This window comes from Tinamus guttatus, unplaced genomic scaffold (genome assembly GCF_059628265.1).
Source record: "Tinamus guttatus ecotype Peru unplaced genomic scaffold, ASM5962826v1 Tinamus_guttatus_pri_ptg001695l, whole genome shotgun sequence".
NCBI lineage: Eukaryota > Metazoa > Chordata > Aves > Tinamiformes > Tinamidae > Tinamus > Tinamus guttatus.
In genome coordinates, this window is record NW_028290229.1 from 682 (window position 1) to 25299 (window position 24618).

The window sequence follows — 24618 nt, forward strand, 5'->3', positions numbered from 1 at the left end:
AGGGTCATTGGAGGGTCTAGGGGCATTGAGGGGTCTAGGGGTACTGGGGGGCCTAGGGGCATTTGGGTGTAGGGCATTGGAGGGTCTAGGGGCACTGGGGGGGTCTAGGGTGCACTGGGGGGTCGAGGGGCACTGGGGGGGGCTCGAGGGGCATTGGGGGGGTCTAGGGCACTTGGGGGGGCAGTGCAAGGGGAGATGTGGGGCATACGGAGCTCCCCATAGCAGGGAGTGGAAGCTTGAGCATCCTGGGACGGGGTGTAGGGGAGATCGGGGTGCAGGGGGCACAGGGAGCATCACGTGGGGTCCCTATGGGGACGGGGGGCATCTGGGGTTCCCTGGCGGGGGTCCCCGTCCCGCGCTGAGGCCGCCCCGCCGCCGCCCTAGGGCCCTGTTCACCTACGAGGGCAACAGCAACGACCTGCGCGTGGCCGGCAGCGCGAGGTGAGCGCGGGCGGCGCGGCCCTTCCCCTCGCGGCGCTCCCCCGCGGCGCCGCTCCGTCCTGAGCCGCCGCTCCGTCCTGTCGCGGCGCAGCCGGCGGCCTCGCCGAGATGGTGGAGGAGCTCAACAGCGGCAAGGTGATGTACGCCTTCTGCAGGGTCACCGACCCCAACTCCGGCCTGCCCAAATACGTCCTCGTCAACTGGGTGAGCGCCCGCGCGCGTCCCCGCGTCGCGGCGTTGGGGCGCGCCGCGTCGGCCGCCGCGCGGTGATGGGGGTGCCTGGAGGACCAAAGGAACCCGACGGAGCCCTATGGAACGGGTTGAGGGAGATGTATAGAATCATAGAATGCTTAGGGTTGGAAGGGACCTCTAGAGATCATCCAGTCCAACCCCTGCACACGCAGGGTCACCTAGAGCACGTGGCACAGGGCTGCGTCCAAGCGGGTTTGAAGATCTCCAGAGAAGGAGACTCCACAACCTCTCTGGGCAGCCTGTTCCAGTGCTCTGGCACCCTCACTGGAAGAAATTTTTCCTTAAGTTCCTGTGGAACTTTTGGTGCTTCAGTTTGTGGCCATTGCCTCTAGTCCTATCAGTGCCACCACTGAAAAGAGACCAGCCCATCCTCCTCACTGCCTCCCTTGAGGTACCTCTAGACACTGCTCAGGTCCCTCTCAGCCTTCTCTTCTCCAGCTGAACAGGCCCAGCTCCCTCAGCCTCTCCTCATAGGGCAGATGTTCCAGGCCCCTGATCTCCTTGTGTATGGAGAACCGCGGGACGTGGCGAGTCCCAGGGTTGGAGCCCGCGCATCCTTGTGTCCTGGCATCGCCCCAAGCCCCTCGCCGTGGTGCACGGGGTGGTGATTGTCCCTCAGACCCAGCTCGAGGCGTCCAGGATGGGACTCGAGGGGCTTTGGGGTGAGGGGGTCCCGCCGGTGGCTCTTTGCAGACGGGCGAAGGCGTCAACGACGTGCGGAAAGGAGCCTGCGCCAACCACGTCAGCACCGTGGCCAACTTCTTGAAGGTCTGTGCCCCTTCCCGCGCCGGGGCAGCCGGGACGCGCGCGTGGGGCCGGCGGCCTCCGGAGCGACGTCCCCCTCGCGGCTGTCCCCGTGCCCAGGGCGCGCACGTCACCATAAACGCTCGTGCCGAGGAGGATGTGGAGCCGGAGCTCATCATGGAGAAGGTGGCCAAGGCCTCGGGGGCCAACTACAACTTCCACAAGGAAAGCAGCAGGTTCCAGGACTCGGGCCCTCAGGCCCGGTGGTGAGTTGGATTCCCGGGAGCTTTCCCGGGCCCCCTGCTGTGGTTCTGGCCCCACGGTGACGGAGCAGAAAGGTCCCGTGGGCTTTGGGTAGCACATTGACCTGCTTGTTGACCAAATCTCAGGATTCCTCCTCAAACATGGAGCTACAGGGATTCTGGCACCTTCCTTTCTGTCCGTATGGAAATATTTTTGGGAAGGCGCTTTCTTTTTAACACAAACACAGCAAAGAAACGATGTTTCGTGAAACGATCCCCAGCAGCGAAGGCTCTGGCACATCCTCCTCTACCTCCCTGCAGGGCTCCGTCTACCAGAAGACGAACGCGATGTCCGAGATCAAGAGAGTCAATAAGGACAATTTCTGGGCCAAGGCGGAGGTGAGTGGCCCTGGGCTCTCCTGGCTCGGTGCCCAGCGCCTCCCGGCTCCTGGAACCAGGAGCAGCGTTAAAAACCCAACGGGAACCTGCCGAAAGCCACTTCCCCTCCCGGGCCGAGCTCCGGGCGGTTTCGGATCCCCGCGCGGCTGGGCCGGAGCCCCCGTTCCGGCTTTCTGGGGTGCCTTTGTGGTGTGTGGGTGATGTTTCTTGGGAAGAGAAGCTGCGTTTTGTGGGGGTCGGGTGAGGTTTAGGGGAATTTGGGCCTCTCTGAGCATTCAACCGTGACTCGGTGCTCGGCTTCTGCAGAAGACGAGGAAAACCGGCGGCTGGAGGAGAAGAGGCGGGCGGAGGAGGAGCGGCAGCGGCTGGAGCGGGAGCGCCGCGAGCGGGAGCTGCGGGAGGCGGCCGGGCGCGAGCAGCGCTTCCAGGCCCGATCCAACGAGATCGAGGCGCAGAAGTGAGGCCGGCGCTCCGGGACGCCTTGGAAGGGGCCCTTCCTTCCTTCCTCTCCCAGCGGGAACGGGCACTGCCTCCCTGTTCGGAGATGGGACGGATGGGGATGATCAGGCCGGCCCTGGGTGCTCCCCTGTCCTCACACGGCCTTTCCCAAAGCTCGTTCTCCCTTTGGCCACTCCAGGAGATTCCAGCAGCAGCAGGAAGCAGAGAGCAGGGACAAGGAGCAGCAGCAGTGGGTGAGCGTCGCCGGTGTCCCCATGGCCGATGTCCCTTTTGGCCTGTCCCCTGCAACGGAGAGCGGCCGAGACCCCCGCGGAGGGGCTTCCGCGTCCCCCGGCTCTTGTCCCACTGTCCCTGTCCCTCGTCCCCGTTTCCCTGGGAAATGGGGGCGGCGGCGGCCGTGACGGCCCCGCTCCCGTGCCGCAGAAGGAGCAGGCGGAGGAGTACGAGGCCAGGCAGCGGAAGGGCGTCCGGAGGAGCGAGTCGGTGGAGAAAGCCCAGGTGGGGCACGCGGCCGCGGCGGCGGCGCCGGAGCTCGGCCGCGCATCCCGGCGCCGCTCGGCTCCGTCCGGCTGCTCCTCCCGCAGGAGGCCGCCTCGCTCATCGCGCAGAGGGCCGTGAACCCCCGGGACATCTTCAGGCAGCGGGAACGATCGCTGCCCGCGGACGCGGCGGCGGCGGCGGCCTCGCAACCGGGTAGGAATCGGCACGCGCGTTTGGGACGCAGGAGGCTCTGCTGGGGTTTGGCAGCTTTCTGCCTTTGAAGTGTGGAGGTTTCACATGAGGAGGATGCAAAAAGGGAAAAAAAATAGAGGGAAAAATAATCTCCAGGCTTGAATGGGAACAGGCATCCGTGTCCGACGGTGCTGGCACCGATGTTCGGCCGGAGCTGAGAGCCGACGCGGCCGTTCTGACTCCCCCCAGGCAAACTGCGCAGCCCCTTCCTACAGAAGGAGCCCGCGGGGCCCCCGGCCTCCGCCGCGGCCGCCGTCGCCCATCCCGGTGCTCGGGAGACGCCTCCGGACTCTCCGGGAGCCGCCTCAGGTGGGAACCCGCTCCGGGCCCGGAGCCTCGACGCTCCGGCCTGGAGCTTTCCCAAATGTCCCGCGGAGAAGGGGGGAGCTCGGAGCCTCGGCCTGCAGCCGCCGCTAGATGCTGCTCTTGTCCGGAGGCTCCGGGAGGGACGAGGGACAGAGCCAAGAGTTTTCCACGTGCTTGGAGCACTGGGAGCGCTGCTTGGCAGGGCAGACCTCACTTGGGCTTGGCCTGTTCCCTATCCCTGCTGGGGATCCCGGCGCTCCCCTCCATCTGTTTTATCTGTCCCCAAGTCCCTCTGTGGGCGGCCCCGTGCCCTCCGCAGGGACACCCGGGGGCTCCGGTGCCCCTGGTCCCGGTGGCCGCGTGGTCCCGGTGCGAGGCCGCACGTGTCTCCGCAGGCCGCGACGACGGCTCCGGTTCCGACCCGCCGCTGGCGCCCGCGCAGGAGCCCAACGCGTACGAGGAGCCACCTGACCACGGTGCCATCTACGAGGAGCCTCCCCAGGTGGGTGACGGGGGGACGCAGCCTCCCCGCGGATTCTCTAGTGTCTCGTACGGGGCTCGTGCCACTCGTGCCACCCTCCTCCCCGGGCCGTGGGCGCCGCTCCGATTCGTCCCCCCGTTTCTCGGGGACAGAGCGAGCCGAGCGGGGAGGCCCGATGCCCTCTCCCTCCTCCAGGCGCCCGCGGACGATGCCCAATATGGCTACGGCGCCGAGTACCAGCAGGACCTGGCGGGCAAGGGGCTGTGCGCCCGCGCGCTCTACGACTACCAAGCCGGTAAGAGCCGGGGTTGCAGGGAAAACCGGACCCGGGAGGGGGGTCCGGGCCAGCTCGGGACCCCCTCTCCATCCTCCCTCGCTCCGTGCCCGCGCAGCCGACGACACGGAGATCTCCTTCGACCCGGAGAACCTCATCACCAACATCGAGATGATCGACGAGGGCTGGTGGCGCGGCTACGGCCCCGACGGCCACTTCGGCATGTTCCCCGCCAACTACGTGGAGCTCATCGAGTAACGGGGCGCTCGCCCCCCAGCCCACCCTTCAACCAATGTGTGGCTTTTCCCATTTTTCCTCTTTTTTTCCTTTTTTTCCCCTTTTTTTTCCCCCTTCATTCTTTTCTTTATTCCCCTATTTTTCCCCCTTTTTTCCCTGTATTTCCTTCCCCTTTAAGTGCCATCGTGCCGGTCCCCGGCACCGGGACTGCCCCCGGCTGCTGCTCTCCCCTCTGAGCCACCTCGGAGCCCCCGGGGGGGGTCCCTGCCCTTGGCCCCCCCCAGGGCAGCCCCCAATCCCCCCTCTATTCCCCGACCCGGGGCCTCCTTCCCTTCTCTCTCTGCAGGGGCTTTCTGGGGCTTTTCCCCCCAAAACGGGGGCTTTGCTTGGGGCAAGCGTTTGGGGAGGGAGTTGATTCTATTTTATTATTATTATGTTTTAACGGGAGCCTCCGGGTGGGGGATCCCGCCGTCGCCCCAACGTCACTGTGAACGCGGAGGAGCCCGGTGCCGCCGTCGCCCTCGGCGGCCCCCAGCCTCGACGCCGCTTTAGAAATAGGAAGAAATCATGAGTTTTTGGCTTTCTGTTTCGCCTCCGGGCCTCTTCCTTCCGCTCCGCTCGCTCCGGCGCCTCCGCTTCCCGCGGGAACCTCACCCGGAAACAATAAAACCCGGGGCTTTTCCGTCCCGCGCCAGCCCGGCCCCCTGCACCCTGGGCCTTCCCTCTTCCTGCCTTTAGTGTATAGATATCTATACATCTATATCTAGATATGTATACACTATATATACACACACACATTTTAATTTTCTTCCTGTTTTACCAAAAACGCTGCTCCTGCTCCGGCCTTCCCTCTGGGCTGGGAACATTCAGCCCGGGCCCCGCGTGGGCGTTTTTGGCTCCAGCTGGGAGCCACCACGGGCTGGGGGTCCCAGGCCCCTTCTTGTCGTTGTGCCCATCTTGTCCCCATGGGCTTCGTGTCCCCGTGTCCCCAGGGTGGCAGCGGATCCGGAGCAGCGAGACGGGGGATGTGGGAGCGTTTCTTTATTTGGTGGGATGTGGGATGAGGGCGGTGGGGGACGTGAGCAGGGCAGGGGCCCAGGGAGGGTTTGGGGACATGGCGGTGGCAGGGGCTGGGTATGGCATGGGCACAATGGGGACATGGACATGGCGCAAGCATGGAGGTGACAGGGACATGGTCTGAGCATGGAGCTGGGGTGGCGGGAACAGGGGAATGGCGTGAGGATGACGGGCATGGAGGTGACATGGGCACAGAGGTTACGTGGGCACGGGGGTGGCATGTGCATGGGGTGATGGCTTGGAGGTGACATGGGCACAGGTGGCACGGGAGTGACATGAGCATGGAGGTGACATGGGCATGGGGTGATGGCATGGAGGTGACGTGGGCACATAGGTGGCATGGGAGTGACATGAGCATGGAAGTGACATGGGCATGGGGGTGATGGGCAGGGGGATGATGGCATGGAGGTGGCACGGGGTGACATGGGCACAGAGGGGACACGGGCATAGGGGTGACGGGCACGGGGGTGACACGAGCATGGAGGTGACGGGCACGGAGGGGACTGGGGCTTGCAGCCGATGCCACCGCGAGCAGGGGCGGCTCCGTCCCCCTCGTGCCGGTGGCCGGTCCCCGCGGTGCCAGTGGCCGGTCCCTCACTGCCAGCTGCTGAAGAACTGCTTGAAGAGGGGGCTCTCGCGGCCCTGGGGCAGGATCTCCACCTGCGGTGGCCGCGGGTGACGGCGCCATCGGGGACCCCGTGGGTGATGGCACCGCCAGGGACCCCATGGGTGACGGGGGCACTGGGGACCCCGCAGGTGACAGGGCCACCGGGGACCCCACGGTCGCTCTGGCCCTGCACCCACCTGCGTGCGGGGCGAGTGGCCCATGCGGGCGATGACCTCCTCGGCCACCCGCAGGGCCGCCTGGCGCTCCTGCTCGTTGGCCTTGCGCCCTGCGGGGGAGACGGCGGCGCTGGGCCCGGGGACACCCCGCGGTGTCCCCTGTCCCCGTCCCTTGCCGCGGTGGCACCTTTCCACACGTAGATCTTGCCGCAGGCACCGTTGTCCAGCACGAAGCAGTCGTCGGTGCAGAGCAGGGACTGGCTGAAGGGGCTGCTGGCGGCCACCTGGGTCAGGTCCATGCGCCCCGTGGCGTCCGACACCTACCCGTGGCCACAGTGTCACCATGGGGTGTCCCCCAGCTTGGTGGCCTCCCTGGGCGCTATGGCAGTGTCCCATGACTGTGCCCTGACCAGGGCCACCACAGCATCCCCTGGCCGTGCCCAGCCCCATGTCCCCCCCCAGGGCCACCATGGCACTCCCCAGCTGTGCCCAGCCCCATGTCCCCTCCAGGGCCACCATGGTGCTCCCCAGGTGTGCCCAGCCCCATGTCCCCCCCCAGGGCCACCATGGCACCCCCCCAGCTGTGCCCAGCCCCATGTCCCCCCCCAGGGCCACCATGGTGCTCCCCAGCTGTGCCCAGCCCCATGTCCCCTCCAGGGCCACCATGGCGCTCCCCAGCTGTGCCCAGCCCCATGTCCCCCCCCAGGGCCACCATGGCACCCCCCCAGCTGTGCCCAGCCCCATGTCCCCTCCAGGGCCACCATGGCACCCCCCCAGCTGTGCCCAGCTCCGTGTCCCCCCCAGGGCCACCATGGTGCTCCCCAGGTGTGCCCAGCCCCATGTCCCCTCCAGGGCCACCATGGAACCCCCCCAGCTGTGCCCAGCTCCATGTCCCCTCCAGGGCCACCATGGCACCCTCCCAGGTGTGCCCAGCCCCATGTCCCCCCCAGGGCCACCAACTCCTGGCCTTGTAGAGGACGGCGGCCGCTGCGTTCCTCTGGTCGGCTGTGATGTCCTCCTCGGGGCTGCCCTCCTGCAAGGCCGGCTTGGGACCCAGCATCTGGAGGGCCAGAAGAATAGGGACAGCCTCAAGCCACCAAGGCCAGCGCAGGGGGACACCTGGGTGCGCCCGGTCACCTGCAGCATCTCAGGGGGCTCCTCGCCGTCAGCCACCACCTCCACGCGGGCCTTGCCGCACCGCTCGCTGTCCCGGATGGCGGTGGCCAAATCCTGCGCCTTGTTGCGCTCCAGCGCGTTGGCCTTGGCCCCGCACCACACCAGGATGCTCTGGGGAAAGCAGAGAGGCAGCAGCGTCACTGAGGTGGCCCGGCCTGGCTTGTCCCTGTGCCACCGGCCCCGCTCCCACCTGGCCCAGGTCGAGGATGAAGCAGTCGCCCGTGTTGAAGCTGGCCCAGCTGAGGTCCCGCTCGGTGGCCCGGATGGTCCTCCTGCCCTTCACCTGGTAGAGACGGTGCCTGGTGCCCGGGGCGGTGGCCGGGTGCACGGTCCTGAACGCCGAGGCCACACCACCCTCCTGGGGACACGGCAGGGTGCTGAGCGCCCTGGCAGCAAGGCCGAGCACCCAGGGGGGATGCAGAGCACCCACTGAGGATGCTGAGCACCCAGTGGGGATAGTGAGCACTCAGCAGTGATGCAGAGCACCCACTGAGGATGCTGAGCATCCAAGGGGAATGCTGAGTGCCTAGTGGGGATGCTGAGCACCCAAGGGGAATGCTGAGCACCCAAAGGGGATGCAGAGCACCCACTGAGGATGCTGAGCACCCAGCAGAGGCGCAGAGCACCCATAGAAGATGCTGAGCACCCAGTGGGGATAGTGAGCACCCAGCAGTGATGCAGAGCACCCACTGAGGATGCTGAGCATCCAAGGGGAATGCTGAGTGCCTAGTGGGGATGCTGAGCACCCAAGGGGAATGCTGAGCACCCACTGAGGATGCTGAGCACCCAAGGGGAATGTTGAGCACCCAAGGGGGATGCAGAGCACCCACTGAGGATGCTGAGCACCCAGCAGAGGCGCAGAGCACCCATAGAAGATGCTGAGCACCCAGTGGGGATACTGAGCACCCAGCAGTGATGCAGAGCACCCACTGAGGATGCTGAGCATCCAAGGGGAATGCTGAGTGCCTAGTGGGGATGCTGAGCACCCAAGGGGGATGCAGAGCACCCATTGAGGATGCTGAGCATCTAGTGGAGATGCTGAGCACCCAGTGGGGAAGCAGAGCACCCATCGAGGATGCTGAGCATCTAGTGGGGAAGCAGAGCGCCCAGTGAGGATGCAGAGCACTCAAGGGGAATGCTGAGCACCTAGTGGGGATGCTGAGCACCCAAGGGGGATGCTGAGCACCCACTGAGGATGCTGAGCACCCAGCAATGATGCTGAGCACCCGAGGGCATGCTGAGCACCCACGAGGATGAAAAGCACCCTCCAGGCAGGCTACGGATGCTGGGCACCCAGCAGGGATGTTGAGCTCCCAGTGTGGGTGCTGAGCACCCAGCGAGGCTTCCAGGCACCCGGTGGGGCTCCTCAGCACCCACAAGGCCGCCGGGCGCCCGTACCTGGTACTGGACGCCGTGCGGGAAGTACTCCATGAAGGTGTCGGACTCGTTGCCCTGCACCTCGCGGTGCTGCACGGGGCGCTCGCCCAGCAGCGCGTTGAGCTGGGTGGAGAGCAGGGCACAGGCGCCCTGCTCGTCCCGCGACGAGTCCCGCCCTGGGGGGACAGCGGCCCCTGAGCGTGCCGTGCCGTGCCGTGCCATGCCATGCCATGCAGCACTGCACTGTGACATGCAGTGCCATGCCATGCCATGCCGCACTATGCTGTGACATGCAGCACTATGCCGTGACATGCCATGCAGCACCATGCCGTGACATGCAATGCCATGCCATGCCATGCAGCACTATGCTGTGACATGCAGCACTGTGACATGCAGCGCCATGCCATGCCATGCAGCACTATGCAGTGCCATGCCGTGCCGCGACAAGCAGTGCCAAGCAGTGCCATGCAGCGCCATGCCGTGCCACCGCCGCTCACCGATCCAGAGGTGCAGGTGGGCTCGCTCCTCGGGGCCGTTGTGCAGCACCAGGTAGGCGTCCCCGGAGCAGAAGACACCGGCGGTGGCCTCGGGCACGGCCACGGGCCGCAGCTTCTCCACCCGCCACACGTGCAGGCCGGGCTGGGTGGCCTCGGGGCCGAAGGGAGAGCCGCTGCGGGGACGGTGGCCGTGAACCGGGGGTGGTGGTGACACGGGGGTGGGGGACATGGCACCAAGGCAATGGTGGCAGTGGGGACATGGTGGTGGGGGGGATGGTACCTTTTGGGCAATGATGTATACATGGTGGGTAGAGGTGGCTTGGTGGGGACGGACGCTCCGATGGACACTCCAGAGGGTGGATGGATGCTCTGCAGGACAGACAGACACCCTGCTGAATAGATAGACCCTCAGTGGATAGAGGGACACCCTGAAGGTCAGATGGACACTCTGTTGGGCCCCCTGACAGACAGACAGACTCCCTAGTGGATGGGCAGACACCCCTACGGACACCCTGAAGGACAGAGGGACAGGCCAACAGACACCCCCACAGAGAGACAGACAACCTGAGAGTCAGACGGACACTTGGATGGATACAGAGACACCTCATGGGATAGATGGAGACCCTGACGGTTAGACGGACACCCCGAGGGTAGTTGGACACCTGACAGACACCCTGATGGACAGACAGACACCCTGCCAGACAGACGAACCCCCAACAGGTAGAGGGGATGCCCCGACGGCTGGAGGGGACATCCCGACAGACAGACAGACAGACAGACAGGCACCTCGACAGACAGACAGACAGACAGACAGGCGTCCCGACAGGCGCACAGAGGGAGGGACGGACGGACCCCCCTGCCCCCCCACAGGTAGCCCGACCCCCTTCTCCCCCCCCACGGCGGGCGGACAGACAGACCCCCCCGCCCGAGAAGCAGCCACCTGCGCGGACGGACACACGGACACGGCGACGGCGACACCGGCCGGGGCGGCCCCTGCGCGGAACCGGGCGGCGGCGCCGGGCCGGGCGGGGCAGGAAGGGGCGGGGGGGCCGGGGGGGAGCCCGGGGGGGGCGGGGCGAGGAGGGAGAGGGGGCGGTTATACTGGGAGGGGGGTCTGGGGGGGTCCGGGGAAGCAGTTGTGGGGGGCTATGGCGTGGGTGGGTGGGGGGCTAGTGGGGTGCTCTGCGAGGGGGGGGCACTGGGGTGCTGTTCTGGGGGGGGCCGCACGATGGGGGTCCCGCTCTGGGGGGCTCTATGGGGTGGCTGCCCTTGGGGGGGCTGTATGGCGGGTGGGGGGTGCTGGCTGGGGGGTGGCGTGGGGCGCCTGGGCCCCTTCCCGTCTCGTTTCCGCCCGGGCCCGCGGAAGCGGCCGCAGCGTTGCTGGGAGGTGACTCACGGTGCGCGGGCGCCTCATCCGTGTCACGAGCGCGGGGGGCCTGAGGCCAGCCCGGCCACGTGGCCCCCAGCCACCCGCCAGCCGCTCCCGGGGAGCCTGCGGGACCCCTCCGGCTGCTCCGGGATACCGGGGCCTTGCGGGGGTGGTTTGGAGCTGCCTGGGCCCTGCTGTGGATTTGTCCAGGTTCCAGAAGGGGAAAAGCAGTTTTATTGCTGGGATAGGGGTGAATCCCCCCGGCACCCGTGGGGGCTGCACCCTGGGGTGCTGCAGGGGCCATGCAAGCGTGTCCCCTGTGCAGGGCATGTGCAGGGGCTCCCGTGTGCAGCCTGCACACTACGGGCACACAAGTGGTCCCGAGTGCCACGAGCAGGCAAGGCCTTTGTGTGCAGTGTGGGTTTATCCTGGGGCATCCCAGGTGCATCCCGGATGCAGTGCGCGTGCATCCTGGGTGCATCCCAGTTGCATCCTGGGTGCATTCTGGGTGCATCCTGGGTGCATTCTGGATGCAGGGCGAGTGCATCCCAGTTCTATCCCAGGTGCATTCCAGCTGCATCCCGGGTGCAGTGCGCATGCATCCCGGGCGCATCCCGGTTCCATCCCGGGTGCATCCCGGTTGCATCCCGGGCGCATCCCAGGTGCAGTGCGGGTGCAGCCAGAGCACCTACTGTGCGCATCCCATTTTGGTCCCTGTCAGGGGTGTCTCCCTGGTGCAGGGGGGGGCCCGCAGAGCCGGTCCCGGGTGCCGGTTCGCACGCAGCGCCGGTGCCATCCAGTGTCGTTCGCGTCGCCATCCCCACGCGGGGCCGGTGCCGCCCCCGCGCCCCGCCCCGTCCCGCCCCGCGCCCCCCGTCCCGAGCCCCGGCGGCGGCGGAGGCAGCGGCGCGGCCGGACGGGGCGGGCGGCAGCCGAGGCGGCGGCGATGGAGCTCCCGGTTCCGGGCTCGCCGGGCGGCTCCTGCCTCGTGCTGGCGGCGCTGGCGCTGCTGCTGCTCCCCGGGGGCGGCCCGGGGGTCGCGGCGACGCCGCCCCCGCTCAGCGACGCCGAGATCGAGGCGATTCTGCGCGGCTTGGCCGGCCGCGACCCCGGCCCCGAGCCCGGGCCCAAACCCGGGCCGGTCGGAGCGGCGGGAGCGAATCCCGAACCCGGGAGGGGTGAGCGACCCCCCGCCTCCCCCGCAGCACCCGGGCACCGGCGCGGGGCGGCGGGAAGGGCCTGGCGCTGCAGGGACCCGGAGGGGCGGGATACCGGGATACCCCCGGAGGGATACCGGGATACCCCCGGAGACCCCCCATTCCCGTCCCGCAGGAACCGTCCTGGTGACGCTCCCCGAGGTCGAGAAGCCCGGGAAGCCCAAGAAGGAGAAAGGTCCCAAAGCCCCCAAGAAGCCCAAAGGCTCCAAGAAGGACAAGCAGAAGGAGAAACCCCCCAAGAAGCCCAAGGAGAAGCCGCCCAAAGGCACCGCCGATGGCCCCAAGGGCTCCAAGAAGCCCAAGGAGAAGCAGCCCAAAGCGCCCAAAAAAGCGGCGGGCGGGAAGAAACCCGGGGCACCGGCCGCGCTCCCCGAGGAGGGGCCCGAGGCGCCGCGGCCCCCCCCGCCGCCGCCGCCCCGGACTGAGGACCCCGCCGGACCCCCCCCGCCGCTGCCGCCTTGGCCCTACGAGGAGGAGGAGGAGGAGGAAGGAGGCGGGCGGCGAGGTGAGCCCGCACCGCGGGGGGGTGGGGGGCGGCTCGCCAGACCAGACGCGGAATTTGGAGGAAAAATAACCCAAAAAAGGGCTTAAAAAGCACGCAGAGCAATTCCCCCCCCCGCCGCTTCTCCGCCGCCTCCGCCCCCCGCCCCACTCCATCCCGATCCCCCCCCCGCGACTCCCCCTCTTCTGTTATTTGCTCGGAATCGCAGTATTTTTCTCCCAAATCTGGCTCCCTTCCTTCCTTTTTTTCTCCTCTGCTTGGGAAGTTCATTCCTCAGCGGTTGCTGCTCTTTTTGATTATCTTTTCCCTGCAGTTTCTCATCCTCATTTCACCCCCGCCCCCTGCGTTGTCCCCCTGACCAAAGGGGACGGCAGGGGGGTCCCCCCACCACCCCTCTGTCCTTCTGCCTCTGTCCCCAGGAGAAGCTGAGGAGCTGCCACCAGAGCCGGGAGCAGAGGAGCGATGGCCCGGGGGGGATTTTGGTGAGCACAGCGGGATGGGGGGACATAGGGACACAAAGAGGGGGTGACAGCTGTGGTGACCCCCCTCCAACACATCCCTCATCCCCGCAGAGCTGCCCGAGGAGACGGAGCCGCCCACGCTGGACTACAATGACCAGCTCGAGCGCGAGGACTATGAGGATTGTACGGGTGTCTGCGCAGGGGGGGACACCCTGAGGTCCCCAAGGGTGGCCACGGGGCCTTTTGTCCCCATGTTTACCCTCCCCTCCTTGTCTTTTGCCACCTGCAGTCGAGTACATCCGTCGGCAGCAGAGACCCCGCAAGCCCCCGAGCAGGCAGAAGCCCCCGCGGGTCTGGCCTGAAGCGGAGAAGCCAAGTGAGTGCAGGGAGCTGGGGACATAGGGGACACCATGGGGCGCTTGGGGACTGTGGGGTGCAGGGACCCCCGGTGCCTGCCCTGGCACAGCCCCTCTTGCCCCTTAGCTGAGCCCCAGCCGCCGCCACCGCCGCCACCAGAGCGGGACTATGAGGATGGCTTGGAGCGCCCCGACTACGATGACCGTGAGTGTTGAGCCCCCCCGTCCCCACTTCAGGGCGCTCAGTGCCCCCCCCGGGTGTCCCCCCAGTGCCCCCTTCCTTGGTTCCTGCCTGCAGTGGACTACGGGCTGCCACCGCTGCCACTGCCACCACCAGCGAAGCCCGAGAAATACCCGGATAAAGAGGATGAGATGGAGACGGACGAGGAGAAACTCAAGCCGGGTGAGTGATGAGGTCCCTCAGGGCGGGTGATGGGGCCCTCTGGATGGGTGATAGGTCCATTGGAAAGGGTGACGGGTTCCTCAGGGCAAGTGATGGGTCCCTTGGGATGAGTAATGGGTCCCTCAGGGTGGGTGATAGTCCATTGTGGAGGGTGTCACCTGCCTGATCCCCTCCTCTGGCCCAGGGACGCACAAGAAGGGTGGCAGCAGCAAGGAGGAAGAAGAGGACCCCTGGGCAGAGGAGAAAGGCCGTGACCGCAAAGGTGGGTGCTGCCCTCTGGGTGCTGCCCACCTACTCCAGCCTCTTCCTCTGCCTTCTCCATTTCACTCCCTTTTTCCTAGGAAAACCCAAAAAACCCGGTGGGAAGAAGTGGGACCCAGATGAGGACGAGCGGGCGCCTCCGGAGGAGAAGACGAGTGAGTGGGTCCCAGCGCGGGGGGCGGCATGGGACCTCCCAGGGGACACCGGTGCCACCCCCCTTTCCCTGCCCCCGCCTCGTGGCAGAGTGTCCCCCCATCGGGCTGGAGTCCCACCGCATCGAGGACGAGCAGCTCCTGGCCTCGTCCATGCTGCGCCACGGCCTGGGCGCCCAGCGCGGGCGCCTCAACATGCAGGTGAGCCCCGAAGCGGGGTGAGGGGCTCCCCGTGCCACCAGTGCCACCTCCCGGTGCCCACGGGCCACCCTGTCCCCACCAGGCGGGTGCCAATGAGGACGACTTCTTCGACGGCGCCTGGTGCGCCGAGGACGACGGGCGCACGCACTGGCTCGAGGTGGACACCCGCCGCACCACCAAGTTCACCGGCGTCGTCACCCAGGGCCGGGACTCGCAGCTCCAGTAGGGGCGGCCGCGGGGCCGCGCGGCGCTCGCCGCGGCGCCGCTGCCCGCTCAGCCTGTCCCCTTCCGTCCCCCAGCGAGGACTTCGTCACCCGCTTCTACGTGGGCGTCAGCAATGACAGCCAGACGTGGGTGATGTACACCAACGGCTACGAGGAGATGGTAGGTGGGGGACACCCCGGCGCGCGCCCGTGCCCGGGGCACCCTGTCCAGCTCCGTCCCCGTCTCTGCCTCCCCGCGCCAGATGTTTTATGGCAACGTGGACAAGGACACGCCGGTGCTGACCGAGTTCCCGGAGCCCGTGGTGGCCCGGTACATCCGCATCTTCCCGCAGAGCTGGAACGGCAGCCTCTGCATGCGCCTCGAGGTGCTGGGCTGCCCCCTCTCCGGTGAGAGCGCGCGCAGGGACGGGGACGGGGACGGGGACGGCGGTCGGTGGCAGTGCCAACGCGCTGTTCCCCCATACAGGTGTCAGCAGCTACTACGCGCAGCAGAATGAGGTGACATCCAGTGACAACCTGGACTTCCGCCACCACAGCTACAAGGACATGCGGCAGGTGAGGCCGGGGCGCTGCAATGGCCCGGGTCTGTGCCCGTGCCCGTCCTGCAGACGTGCGTCACCGCTTGTCCCCGCGCGTCCCCAGCTCATGAAGGTGGTCAACGAGGAGTGTCCCACCATCACCCGCATCTACAACATCGGCAAGAGCTCGCGGGGGCTCAAGCTTTACGCCATGGAGATCTCCGACAACCCGGGCGAGCACGAGACCGGTGAGGCCGGGGTGGCCCCGGGGGCCGGGACGGCAGCGGCCGGGCCCCTTGGCGGGGTGTGACGAGGCGCCGTGGCCGCAGGCGAGCCCGAGTTCCGCTACACGGCCGGGCTGCACGGCAACGAGGTGCTGGGCCGGGAGCTGCTGCTGCTGCTCATGCAGTTCCTGTGCAAGGAGTACCGGGACGGCAACCCGCGCGTGCGCGCGCTCGTCACCGAGACCCGCATCCACCTCGTGCCCTCCCTCAACCCCGACGGCTACGAGCTGGCCCGCACCGCGGTACGCGGGGGACGCGGGGGACGCGGGGGACGTGCCGCGCGGGCGGCCGCCCTGGGGTGCTCAGCGCTCGCCTGCAGGGCTCCGAGCTGGGCAACTGGGCGCTGGGCCACTGGACGGAGGAGGGCTACGACCTCTTTGAGAACTTCCCCGACCTGGCGGCGCCGCTCTGGGCGGCCCAGGAGCGGCAGCGGGTGCCGCCGCGCTTCCCCGAGCAGCGGCTGCCCGTGCCCGAGCACTACCTGGACGAGGGCGCCGCGGTGAGCGCGGCGCCGCGGGGGCGGCGAAGGGAGGCTGCGGGGCACGAGGGGAGGCCGTGGCACGTGAGGGGAGGCTGCAGGGCATGGGGGCATGGCCACGGTGCGTGAGGGGAGGCTGCAGCTTCTGAGGGGAGGCTGTGGTGCATGACAGGAGGCTGTGGAATGCAAGAGGAGGCCATGGAATGCAAGGGGAGGCCACGGTGCATGAGGGGAGGCCGTGGAATGCAAGCGGAGGCCGTGGAATGCAAGGGGAGGCCACGATGCATGAGGGGAGGCCGTGGGATGCAAGAGGAGGCCATGGTGCGTGAGGGGAGGCTGCAGCTTCTGAGGGGAGACCTGCAGGGCATGGGGGCATGGCCACGGTGCATGAGGGGAGGCTGTGGCATGCGAGGGGAGGCTGTGGTGTGTGACAGGAGTCCGTGGAATGGAAGAGGAGGCCATGGTGCATGAGGGGAGGCCGTGGAATGTAAGGGGAGGCTGTGGTGCATGAGGCGAGGCTGTGGAATGCAAGAGGAGGCCACAGTGCATGAGAGGAGGCTGTAGCATGCGAGGGGAGGCCATGGTGCATGAGAGGAGGCTGTAGCATGCGAGGGGAGGCTGTGGTGCGTGACAAAAGGTCATGGAATGCAAGGGGAGGCCGTGGAATGCAAGGGGAGGCCGTGGATTGCAAGGGGAGGCCGTGGTGCGTGAGGGGAGGCCGTGGAATGAAAGGGGAGGCCACAGTGCACGAGGGGAGGCCGCAGCATGTGAGGGGAGGCCGTGGCGCGTGAGGGGAGGTGGCGGCACGCGGCAAGGCCCTGTCGTGTGCGGGGAGGCGACGGCAGCGCCCCTGTCCGTGCCCGTGGCCTCAGGTGGCGGCAGAGACGCGCGCCGTGATGGCGTGGATGGAGAAGACGCCCTTCGTGCTCGGCGCCAACCTGCAGGGCGGCGAGCGGCTGGTGTCCTACCCGTACGACGCGGCGCCGCCGCCGCCGCCGCCGGGCCACCCCGCGGCGCCGCTGCGAGGCGGCAGCGAGGAGGACGAGCGGCCCGAGGTGCGGGAGACCCCCGACCACGCCGTCTTCCGCTGGCTCGCCATCTCCTACGCCTCGGCGCACCTGGCCATGAGCGAGAGCTTCCGCGGCGGCTGCCACGCGCCCGACGCCACCCAGGGCACCGGCATCGTGCAGGGCGCCCAGTGGCGCCCGCGGGCGGGCAGTAAGTGACGCTCCCTGCCCTCTGCGCCCGTAATGGGTGGATACGGAGGTATCGGCATCGGCATCATCTTCCCTCCGCTCTCTCCGCCAGCCATGAACGACTTCAGCTACCTGCACACCGACTGCCTGGAGCTCTCCATCTACCTGGGCTGCGACAAGTTCCCGCACGGCAGCGAGCTGCGGCGCGAGTGGGAGGACAACAAGGAGGCTCTGCTCACCTTCATGGAGCAGGTGGGTGGCGGGAGCCGCGGGCGGCCCCCGGCCCCGGCAGCGCCCACCACCCTCCCGTCCCTCGCGCAGGTGCACCGGGGCATCAAGGGGCTGGTGACGGACCAGCAGGGCCAGCCCATCGCCAACGCCACCGTGCTGGTGGCCGGCATGGGACGCGGCGTGTGGACAGGTAAGGCGGGGGGTGACGCTTGGAGGGGCCGGGGTGGCACCGCGGTGGCACCTCTGGTTTCTGGCAGGTGCCGGTGGCGACTACTGGCGCATCCTGAACCCGGGCGAGTACCGCGTGTCGGCCCGCGCCGAGGGCTACAACCCCGTCGTGAAGACCTGCAGCGTCCTCTACGACCTGGGGGCCACGCGCTGCGACTTCACCCTGGCGCGCTCCAACTGGAAGCGCATCCGCGAGATCATGGCCCTCCAGAGCCGGCGGCCCCTGCGCCGCCCGGGCCTGGGCCGCCCCATGACGCCCCGCGAGTACCTGCGGTACCGCCTGCGCCTGCGGCACCGCCTGCGCCAGCGCCAGCGGCTGCAGCGCCCCGAGGGCACCGCAGACGCCGGCGGCGGAGGTGGCCCGGCGCCCACCGCTGCCGTGTCCGTGCCCTTCTTCAGCAGCACCGTCGCGGTGCCCCGGAGCCAGGAGCCTCCCACCGCCGGGCCATGGGCCACCGAGAGCGACGAGACGGTGGCCACGGAACCGGCGGCGGGGACGGCGGCAGAGCTGGCGGGCACGGCCACCGCGAGGCCCTTCACCACGGCCGAGACCTACACCGTGAACTTCGGGGACTAGGCGCTGGCGGCTCCCGGCGCGCCCGGGGGGGACCGGGGGGACCCCGCTCTCCAGGGCAGGGCCCACACGGAGGTGGCACCCCCCGCTCCCCCCATGGCTTTGGCGACACCAATAAAAGCAGCTCTGTCGGCACGCGCGGCCCCTCGCTTCTCTCGGCTGCCCAGGCTGGAGGTGCCCAGCACAGCGTCCTGGCGGCTCTGCAGCATCTCCGGGCCCCTCCTCATCTCCAAAGCCCTGTGTAGGCCTCTCCCGCAGCTTCATGTCCCTCTTTCCCGGGGATCCCTGCACTGGATGCATCACTGCAGACGTGGCCCCACCAGGGCTGAGCAGAGGGGCAGGATCCCCTCCCTCGACCTGCTGCCAAGGACACCCCAGGACCCCGGGGGTCTTGGTGGCCACCAGGGCCCAGCGCTGGCCCGTGGTCACCTTGGTGGCCACCAGGACGCCCAGACCCTTCTCCGCAGAGCTGCTTTCCAGCAGGTCCCCCCCGGCCTGTCCCTCCCTGGGGGCGGACCCGGCTCTTGCCTCCGTTGAACTCTACGAGGTTCCTCTCCTCCCAATTCTCCGCCCAGCGCTGCCCGTGCGGGCATCGTCACTGTCCCCACGCGGGGCCGGTGCCGCCCCCGCGTCCCGCTCCGCAGCGGCGGCGATGGCGTTCGCGGCGCCGGGACCGGAGCACTGGCCGAGACTGGATCAATGCCTCGGGGCGGCTTCGGACCCACTCACCGAAGGGAGGATCACGGACATTCAGATGGGCCGGACCCGGGGCAGCCAGGGCGGGGAGCCCGGTCCCAGCCCCGGACCCGTCTGCGCCGCTCTCCCCCCGAGCACGACCGAGGGTGAGCGACCGGCACCGGCCCCTGCTCCGGGCGCCGGCCGGGGACGACGGGGAAGGGACGGGACTTTCTAGGGGCATCCGGGGGGCGGGATGGGGATGGGGGCACCCAGGAGTGCGGGGCACTGCAAGAGAGCCCAGGCATGGGCCGGGGGTGGTGGTGCTGGGCACCCAGGGGTGTGGGGCAGCCCCACTAGCCCTTCCTGGGCTCACCGGTGCCCCCGACCCCATCGATCCCCCTCTGCGTCCCGTAGTCGCCAACAACCCCGAGAAGAACAATACTCCTGAGAAGGAAGGTCGCAGCGTCCCCAAGAAGCCCGAGGAGAAGCTGCCCAACTGGACCCAAAAAGCAGCGGCTGCCCTCCTCGAGGGGGATCCCGAAGGACCGCAGACCCCTCTGCAGATGTCCTGGGCAGAAGACCCCATCTGGCCATCCCCGTGGCTGCTGCCTTGCCACTATGATGAGTATGATGAGGACGAGGAGGAAGAGGAGGAAGGAGTCGGTGGGTGTCAAGTTCAGCTCAAGCTCTTCGGGGGCGGCGTGGGCGGCGTGGGGAGGGGGAATTAGAGGGAAAGTAAATAAATAAATAAGCAGGAGGAAGAAGCTGCACCAAACGACCACCCTTGTCCTCATCCCGTCATGGCCCCGGAATGGGAGTATTTTTCTTTGAAATATGTCTCACTTCCCCTTTAGCTTTCCTCCTGTTGGGAAATTAATTCATGCGAAGTTGCTGCTTTTGTAATTATTTTCCCTGTAGCGTCTCAGACTCGGTTCGACTCTGCCCGCCCGCATTATCCCCTGCCCGGAGGGGACACCAAGGGAGGGTGACAGCGGCGGTGTCCCGTCCCCCACCTCCAACGCGCCCCTCTGGTCCCCGCAGAGCTGCTGGGCGAGACGGGGCCGCCCTCGCTGCACCGCGACGAGCAGCTCGAGCGCGAGGAGCACGAGCCCTGCACGGCCACCCGCGCCGGGGGCGGTCACCGGGGACCCCGCGAACGGCTGCCAAGTCGGGGAGAGGATCCCCCTGCTTTTAACTCCCACCCATTTTGATCCCGCTCTTCTTTTATTCCCGCCGCAGCCGAGTACATCCGATGGGAGCTGAGAGCCCCGGCAGCCTCCGAGTGGGCAGAAGCCCCCGCGGCTCCGGCGCCAAGCGGAGAAGTTGCGTGACCGCGGCGGGGCCGGGGGCTCCTCGCCCGCTTCGCCCCCTCCAGACACGGACCCCGCGGTGCCGACGCTGTCCCCGGGGAAGGGGCCGGAGGAGCGTCCCCCTGGCCGGGCCCAGGACGGGGGAAGCGGGAGTGCGCGGAGGCGACACCCCCGTGTCCCCTCGCGGCTTTGGCGACACCAATAAACGCAGCTTTATCGGCACTCTCGGCTCCTCGTTTCTCTCTGACAGAGGGAGGGGGATCCTGGGGGAAAGGGCGGATCTCGCTGACGGGCGGGGAAGGGGCCGGGGTCCCCACGGAGGGGCCGGTCCCCCGCGGTTCCCACGGAGGCACCGAGGTGCGCAGGGAGCTCGGGGATCCTCTGCTGCCCCCCGGGCTCCCGGAGACCCCGAACCCGCAGCCCCCCTGGCAGCAGCGATGCTGCGGGCCCCTCCTCATGTCCGCAGCCCCGCACTGGCCTCTCCAGCAGCTCCGTGTTCCTCTTGTCCCAGGACCCCAGCACGGGACACAACCCCCGACGTGCGGGGGAGGCTCTTCCCAAAGTGCCGGTCCCCACCCGGGACGGGGCCGGTGCCGCCTCCGCGCCCGCCCCGTCCCGCCCCGCGCCTCCCTCCCCCGTCCCGAGCGGCGCCGGCGGCGGAGGAAGCGGCGAGGTCGGACGGGGCGGGCGGCAGCCGAGACGGCGGCGGCGGCGGCGATGGAGTTCGCGAGGTCGAGGCGGAGGCAGGTGCAGGTACCGGGGCAAGATCGATGTTCCAGGCGGACTGGGCCCAGACTCACCAAGGACGAAATCACTGTGATTCAGAACCGCTCGTCCTGCATCATATCCAAAAACGGGCCCGATCCAGGTGCTAAAGCCAGCGCTGCCATTGATATCACCTCTCCATCCAGGGGTGAGTGACCCTCACCGGTACTGGCACCGACACCTGTTCCCGCTGTGGGCACTGATGGGGGGAGGCAGGGGAGGGACGAGGTTTCTGGGGGAATCTGGGGAGCAGGATAGGGATGGGGGCACCCAGGAGTGCGGGACACTGCAGGGGAGCCCAGGCATGGGCGGGGGTGGTGGTGGTGGTGTTGGGCACCCAGGGATGTGGGGCTGCCCCCCAGCCCCTTCTGGGCTCCCGCTGTCGCTTGAGCGCTCCTAGCCTCATCGATCCCACCCTCACCACACACATCCCATCCTGCAGAAGTCGTGTTCAGGATTGACAAAGGAGACCCACCCAAAGCCCCGAAGAAGCCCAAAGGCTCCAAGAAGGACAAGCAGAAGGAGAAACTACCCAAGACGTGCAAGGAAAAGCTGCCCCAAGGCCCCTACAATGGCCCCAAGAAATCCAAGGAGAAACATCCCAAAGTGCCGTCAAAAACGGCAGCAAGAGAGAAGCAGCCGAAGGCGCCGGCCGCGCTCCCCAAGCAGCATCCCCAAGGGGTGCGCCCCGCTGCCAGGTGCCCTGGGCTGAAGACCCCACCTGGCCACCCCCGTGGCTGCTGCCTCGTCACTACGATGAGTGTGAAGAGGAGGAGGGTTTTCATGGGTGTCAAGGTGAGCCCAAGAGATCCGGGCGGGTGGAGGGGGACGACTGGGGGGCTTTTTAGGAGAAGACAAAACAAGACAAACAAAGAAACAAACAAACATACAGGAGCAGAAATCTGCACCAAACGATTCCTCCTTTTCCTCCCACCCCGTTATGGCCCTGGACACGGATTTTTTTCTCCGAAATCTGTCTCACTTCCTTTTTCTTTCTTTTCCTTTTTATTTATTTATTTTTTCCTGGTTGGGAAATTCATTCCTGTGAAGTTGCTGCTTTTGCAGTTATTTTTCCCCGTAGTGTCTCAGACTCGATTCGACCCTGCCCGCCCACATTATCCCCTGCCCAGAGGAGACACCAAGGGAGGGTGACAGCGGCGGGGTCCCGTCCCCCACCTCCAACGCGCCCCTCTGGTCCCCGCAGAGCTGCTGGGCGAGACGGGGCCGCCCTCGCTGCACCGCGACGAGCAGCTCGAGCGCGAGGAGCGCGAGCCCTGCACGGCCACCCGCGCCGGGGGCGGTCACCGGGGACCCCGCGAACGGCTGCCAAGCGGCGGGGAGGATCCCCCTGCTTTTAACTCCCACCCATTTTGATCCCGCTCTTCTTTTATTCCCGCCGCAGCCGAGTACATCCGATGGGAGCTGAGAGCCCCGGCAGACTCCGAGTGGGCAGAAGCCCCCGCGGCTCCGGCGCCAAGCGGAGAAGTTTCGTGACCGCGGCGGGGCCGGGGGGCTCCTCGCCCGCTTCGCCCCCTCCAGACACGGACCCCGCGGTGCCGACGCTGTCCCCGGGGAAGGGGCCGGAGGAGCGTCCCCCTGGCCGGGCCCAGGACGGGTGAAGCGGGAGTGCGCGGAGGCGACACCCCCGTGTCCCCTCGCGGCTTTGGCGACACCAATAAACGCAGCTTTATCGGCACTCGCGGCTTCTCGTTTCTCTCTGACAGAGGGAGGGGGATCCTGGGGGAGAGGGTGGATCTCGCTGACGGGCGGGGAAGGGGCCGGGGTCCCCGCAGAGGGGCCGGTCCCCCGCGGTTCCCACGGAGGCACCGAGGTGCGCAGGGAGCTCGGGGATCCTCTGCTGCCCCCCGGGCTCCCGGAGACCCCGAACCCGCAGCCCTCCTGGCAGCAGCGATGCTGCGGGCCCCTCCTCATGTCCGCAGCCCCGCGCTGGCCTCTCCAGCAGCTCCGTGTTCCTCTTGTCCCAGGACCCCAGCACGGGACACAACCCCCGACGTGCGGGGGAGGCTCTTCCCAAAGTGCCGGTCCCCACCCGGGACGGGGCCGGTGCCGCCTCCGCGCCCGCCCCGTCCCGCCCCGCGCCTCCCTCCCCCGTCCCGAGCGGCGCCGGCGGCGGAGGCAGCGGCGAGGTCGGACGGGGCGGGCGGCAGCCGAGACGGCGGCGGCGGCGGCGATGGCGTTCGCGAGGCCGAGGCGGAGGCAGGTGCAGGTACCGGGGCAAGATCGATGTTCCAGGCGGACTGGGCCCAGACTCACCAAGGACGAAATCACTGTGATTCAGAACCGCTCGTCCTGCATCATATCCAAAAACGGGCCCGATCCAGGTGCTAAAGCCAGCGCTGCCATTGATATCACCTCTCCATCCAGGGGTGAGTGACCCGCACCGGTACTGGCACCGACACCTGTTCCCGCTGTGGGCACTGATGGGGGGAGGCAGGGGAGGGACGAGGTTTCTGAGGGAATCTGGGGAGCAGGATAGGGATGGGGGCACCCAGGAGTGCGGGACACTGCAGGGGAGCCCAGGCATGGGCGGGGGTGGTGGTGGTGGTGTTGGGCACCCAGGGATGTGGGGCTGCCCCCCAGCCCCTTCTGGGCTCCCGCTGTCGCTTGAGCGCTCCTAGCCTCATCGATCCCACCCTCACCACACACATCCCATCCTGTAGAAGTCGTGTTCAGGATTGACAAAGGAGACCCACCCAAAGCCCCGAAGAAGCCCAAAGGCTCCAAGAAGGACAAGCAGAAGGAGAAACTACCCAAGACGTGCAAGGAAAAGCTACCCCAAGGCCCCTACGATGGCCCCAAGAAATCCGAGGAGAAACATCCCAAAGTGCCGTCAAAAACGGCAGCAAGAGAGAAGCAGCCGAAGGCGCCGGCCGCGCTCCCCAAGCAGCATCCCCAAGGGGTGCGCCCCGCTGCCAGGTGCCCTGGGCTGAAGACCCCACCTGGCCACCCCGGTGGCTGCTGCCTCGTCACTACGATGAGTGTGAAGAGGAGGAAGGTTTTCGTGGGTGTCAAGGTGAGCCCAAGAGCTCCGGGCGGGTGAGGGGGGACGACTGGGGGCTTTTTAGGAGAAGACAAAACAAGACAAACAAACAAACAAACAAACAACCAGGAACAGAAATCTGCACCAAACGATTCCTCCTTTTCCTCCCACCCCGTTATGGCCCTGGACACGGATTTTTTTCTCCGAAATCTGTCTCACTTCCTTTTTCTTTCTTTTCCTTTTTATTTATTTATTTTTTCCTGGTTGGGAAATTAATTCCTGTGAAGTTGCTGCTTTTGCAGTTATTTTTTCCCTGTAGTGTCTCAGACTCGATTCGACCCTCCCCGCCCACATTATCCCCTGTCCGGAGGGACACCAAGGGATGGTGACAGCGGCGGTGTCCCGTCCCCCACCTCCAACGCGCCCCTCTCGTCCCCGCAGAGCTGCTGGGCGAGACGGGGCCGCCCTCGCTGCACCGCGACGAGCAGCTCGAGCGCGAGGAGCGCGAGCCCTGCACGGCCACCCGCGCCGGGGGCGGTCACCGGGGACCCCGCGAACGGCTGCCAAGCGGCGGGGAGGATCCCCCTGCTTTTAACTCCCACCCATTTTGATCCCGCTCTTCTTTTATTCCCGCCGCAGCCGAGTACATCCGATGGGAGCTGAGAGCCCCGGCAGACTCCGAGTGGGCAGAAGCCCCCGCGGCTCCGGCGCCAAGCGGAGAAGTTTCGTGAC

At 67.4% G+C, this 24618-nt stretch overlaps 2 protein-coding genes and 1 pseudogene across 3 annotated transcripts; 2 read left to right on the forward strand and 1 right to left on the reverse strand.

Moving 5' to 3' along the window:
• Nucleotides 1–505: 505 nt before the first annotated feature.
• LOC148590131 (drebrin-like protein) lies at nt 506–4589 on the forward strand (annotated as a pseudogene). The gene is made up of 12 exons (XR_015914361.1): nt 506–645; nt 1387–1461; nt 1558–1707; nt 2001–2082; nt 2385–2535; nt 2716–2770; nt 2961–3035; nt 3122–3230; nt 3459–3578; nt 3971–4077; nt 4252–4351; nt 4449–4589. The product of XR_015914361.1 is annotated as a drebrin-like protein (transcript).
• Nucleotides 4590–6227: 1638 nt separating this feature from the next.
• LOC148590132 (macrophage-capping protein-like) lies at nt 6228–9804 on the reverse strand. The gene is made up of 9 exons (XM_088539446.1): nt 9758–9804; nt 9478–9650; nt 9002–9156; nt 7794–7961; nt 7565–7714; nt 7395–7487; nt 6615–6747; nt 6449–6537; nt 6228–6304 (listed from the first exon to the last, which is right to left on the reverse strand). Exons 1-9 carry the CDS (start codon nt 9778–9780, stop codon nt 6239–6241), a joined length of 1050 nt encoding a protein of 349 aa, XP_088395572.1. The 5' UTR covers nt 9781–9804; the 3' UTR covers nt 6228–6238.
• A 1988-nt stretch (nt 9805–11792) lies between these two features.
• LOC104568186 (adipocyte enhancer-binding protein 1-like) lies at nt 11793–18162 on the forward strand. The gene is made up of 21 exons (XM_088539445.1): nt 11793–12024; nt 12179–12568; nt 12985–13047; nt 13138–13209; nt 13316–13406; nt 13493–13587; nt 13681–13785; nt 13970–14047; nt 14127–14201; nt 14290–14399; nt 14482–14621; nt 14699–14783; nt 14866–15010; nt 15090–15178; nt 15266–15389; nt 15471–15667; nt 15745–15924; nt 16776–17121; nt 17212–17351; nt 17421–17520; nt 17588–18162. The coding sequence occupies exons 1-21, from the start codon at nt 11793–11795 to the stop codon at nt 18133–18135; spliced, it is 3405 nt and encodes a 1134-aa protein (XP_088395571.1). The 3' UTR covers nt 18136–18162.
• The last annotated feature ends 6456 nt before the right edge of the window (nt 18163–24618 follow it).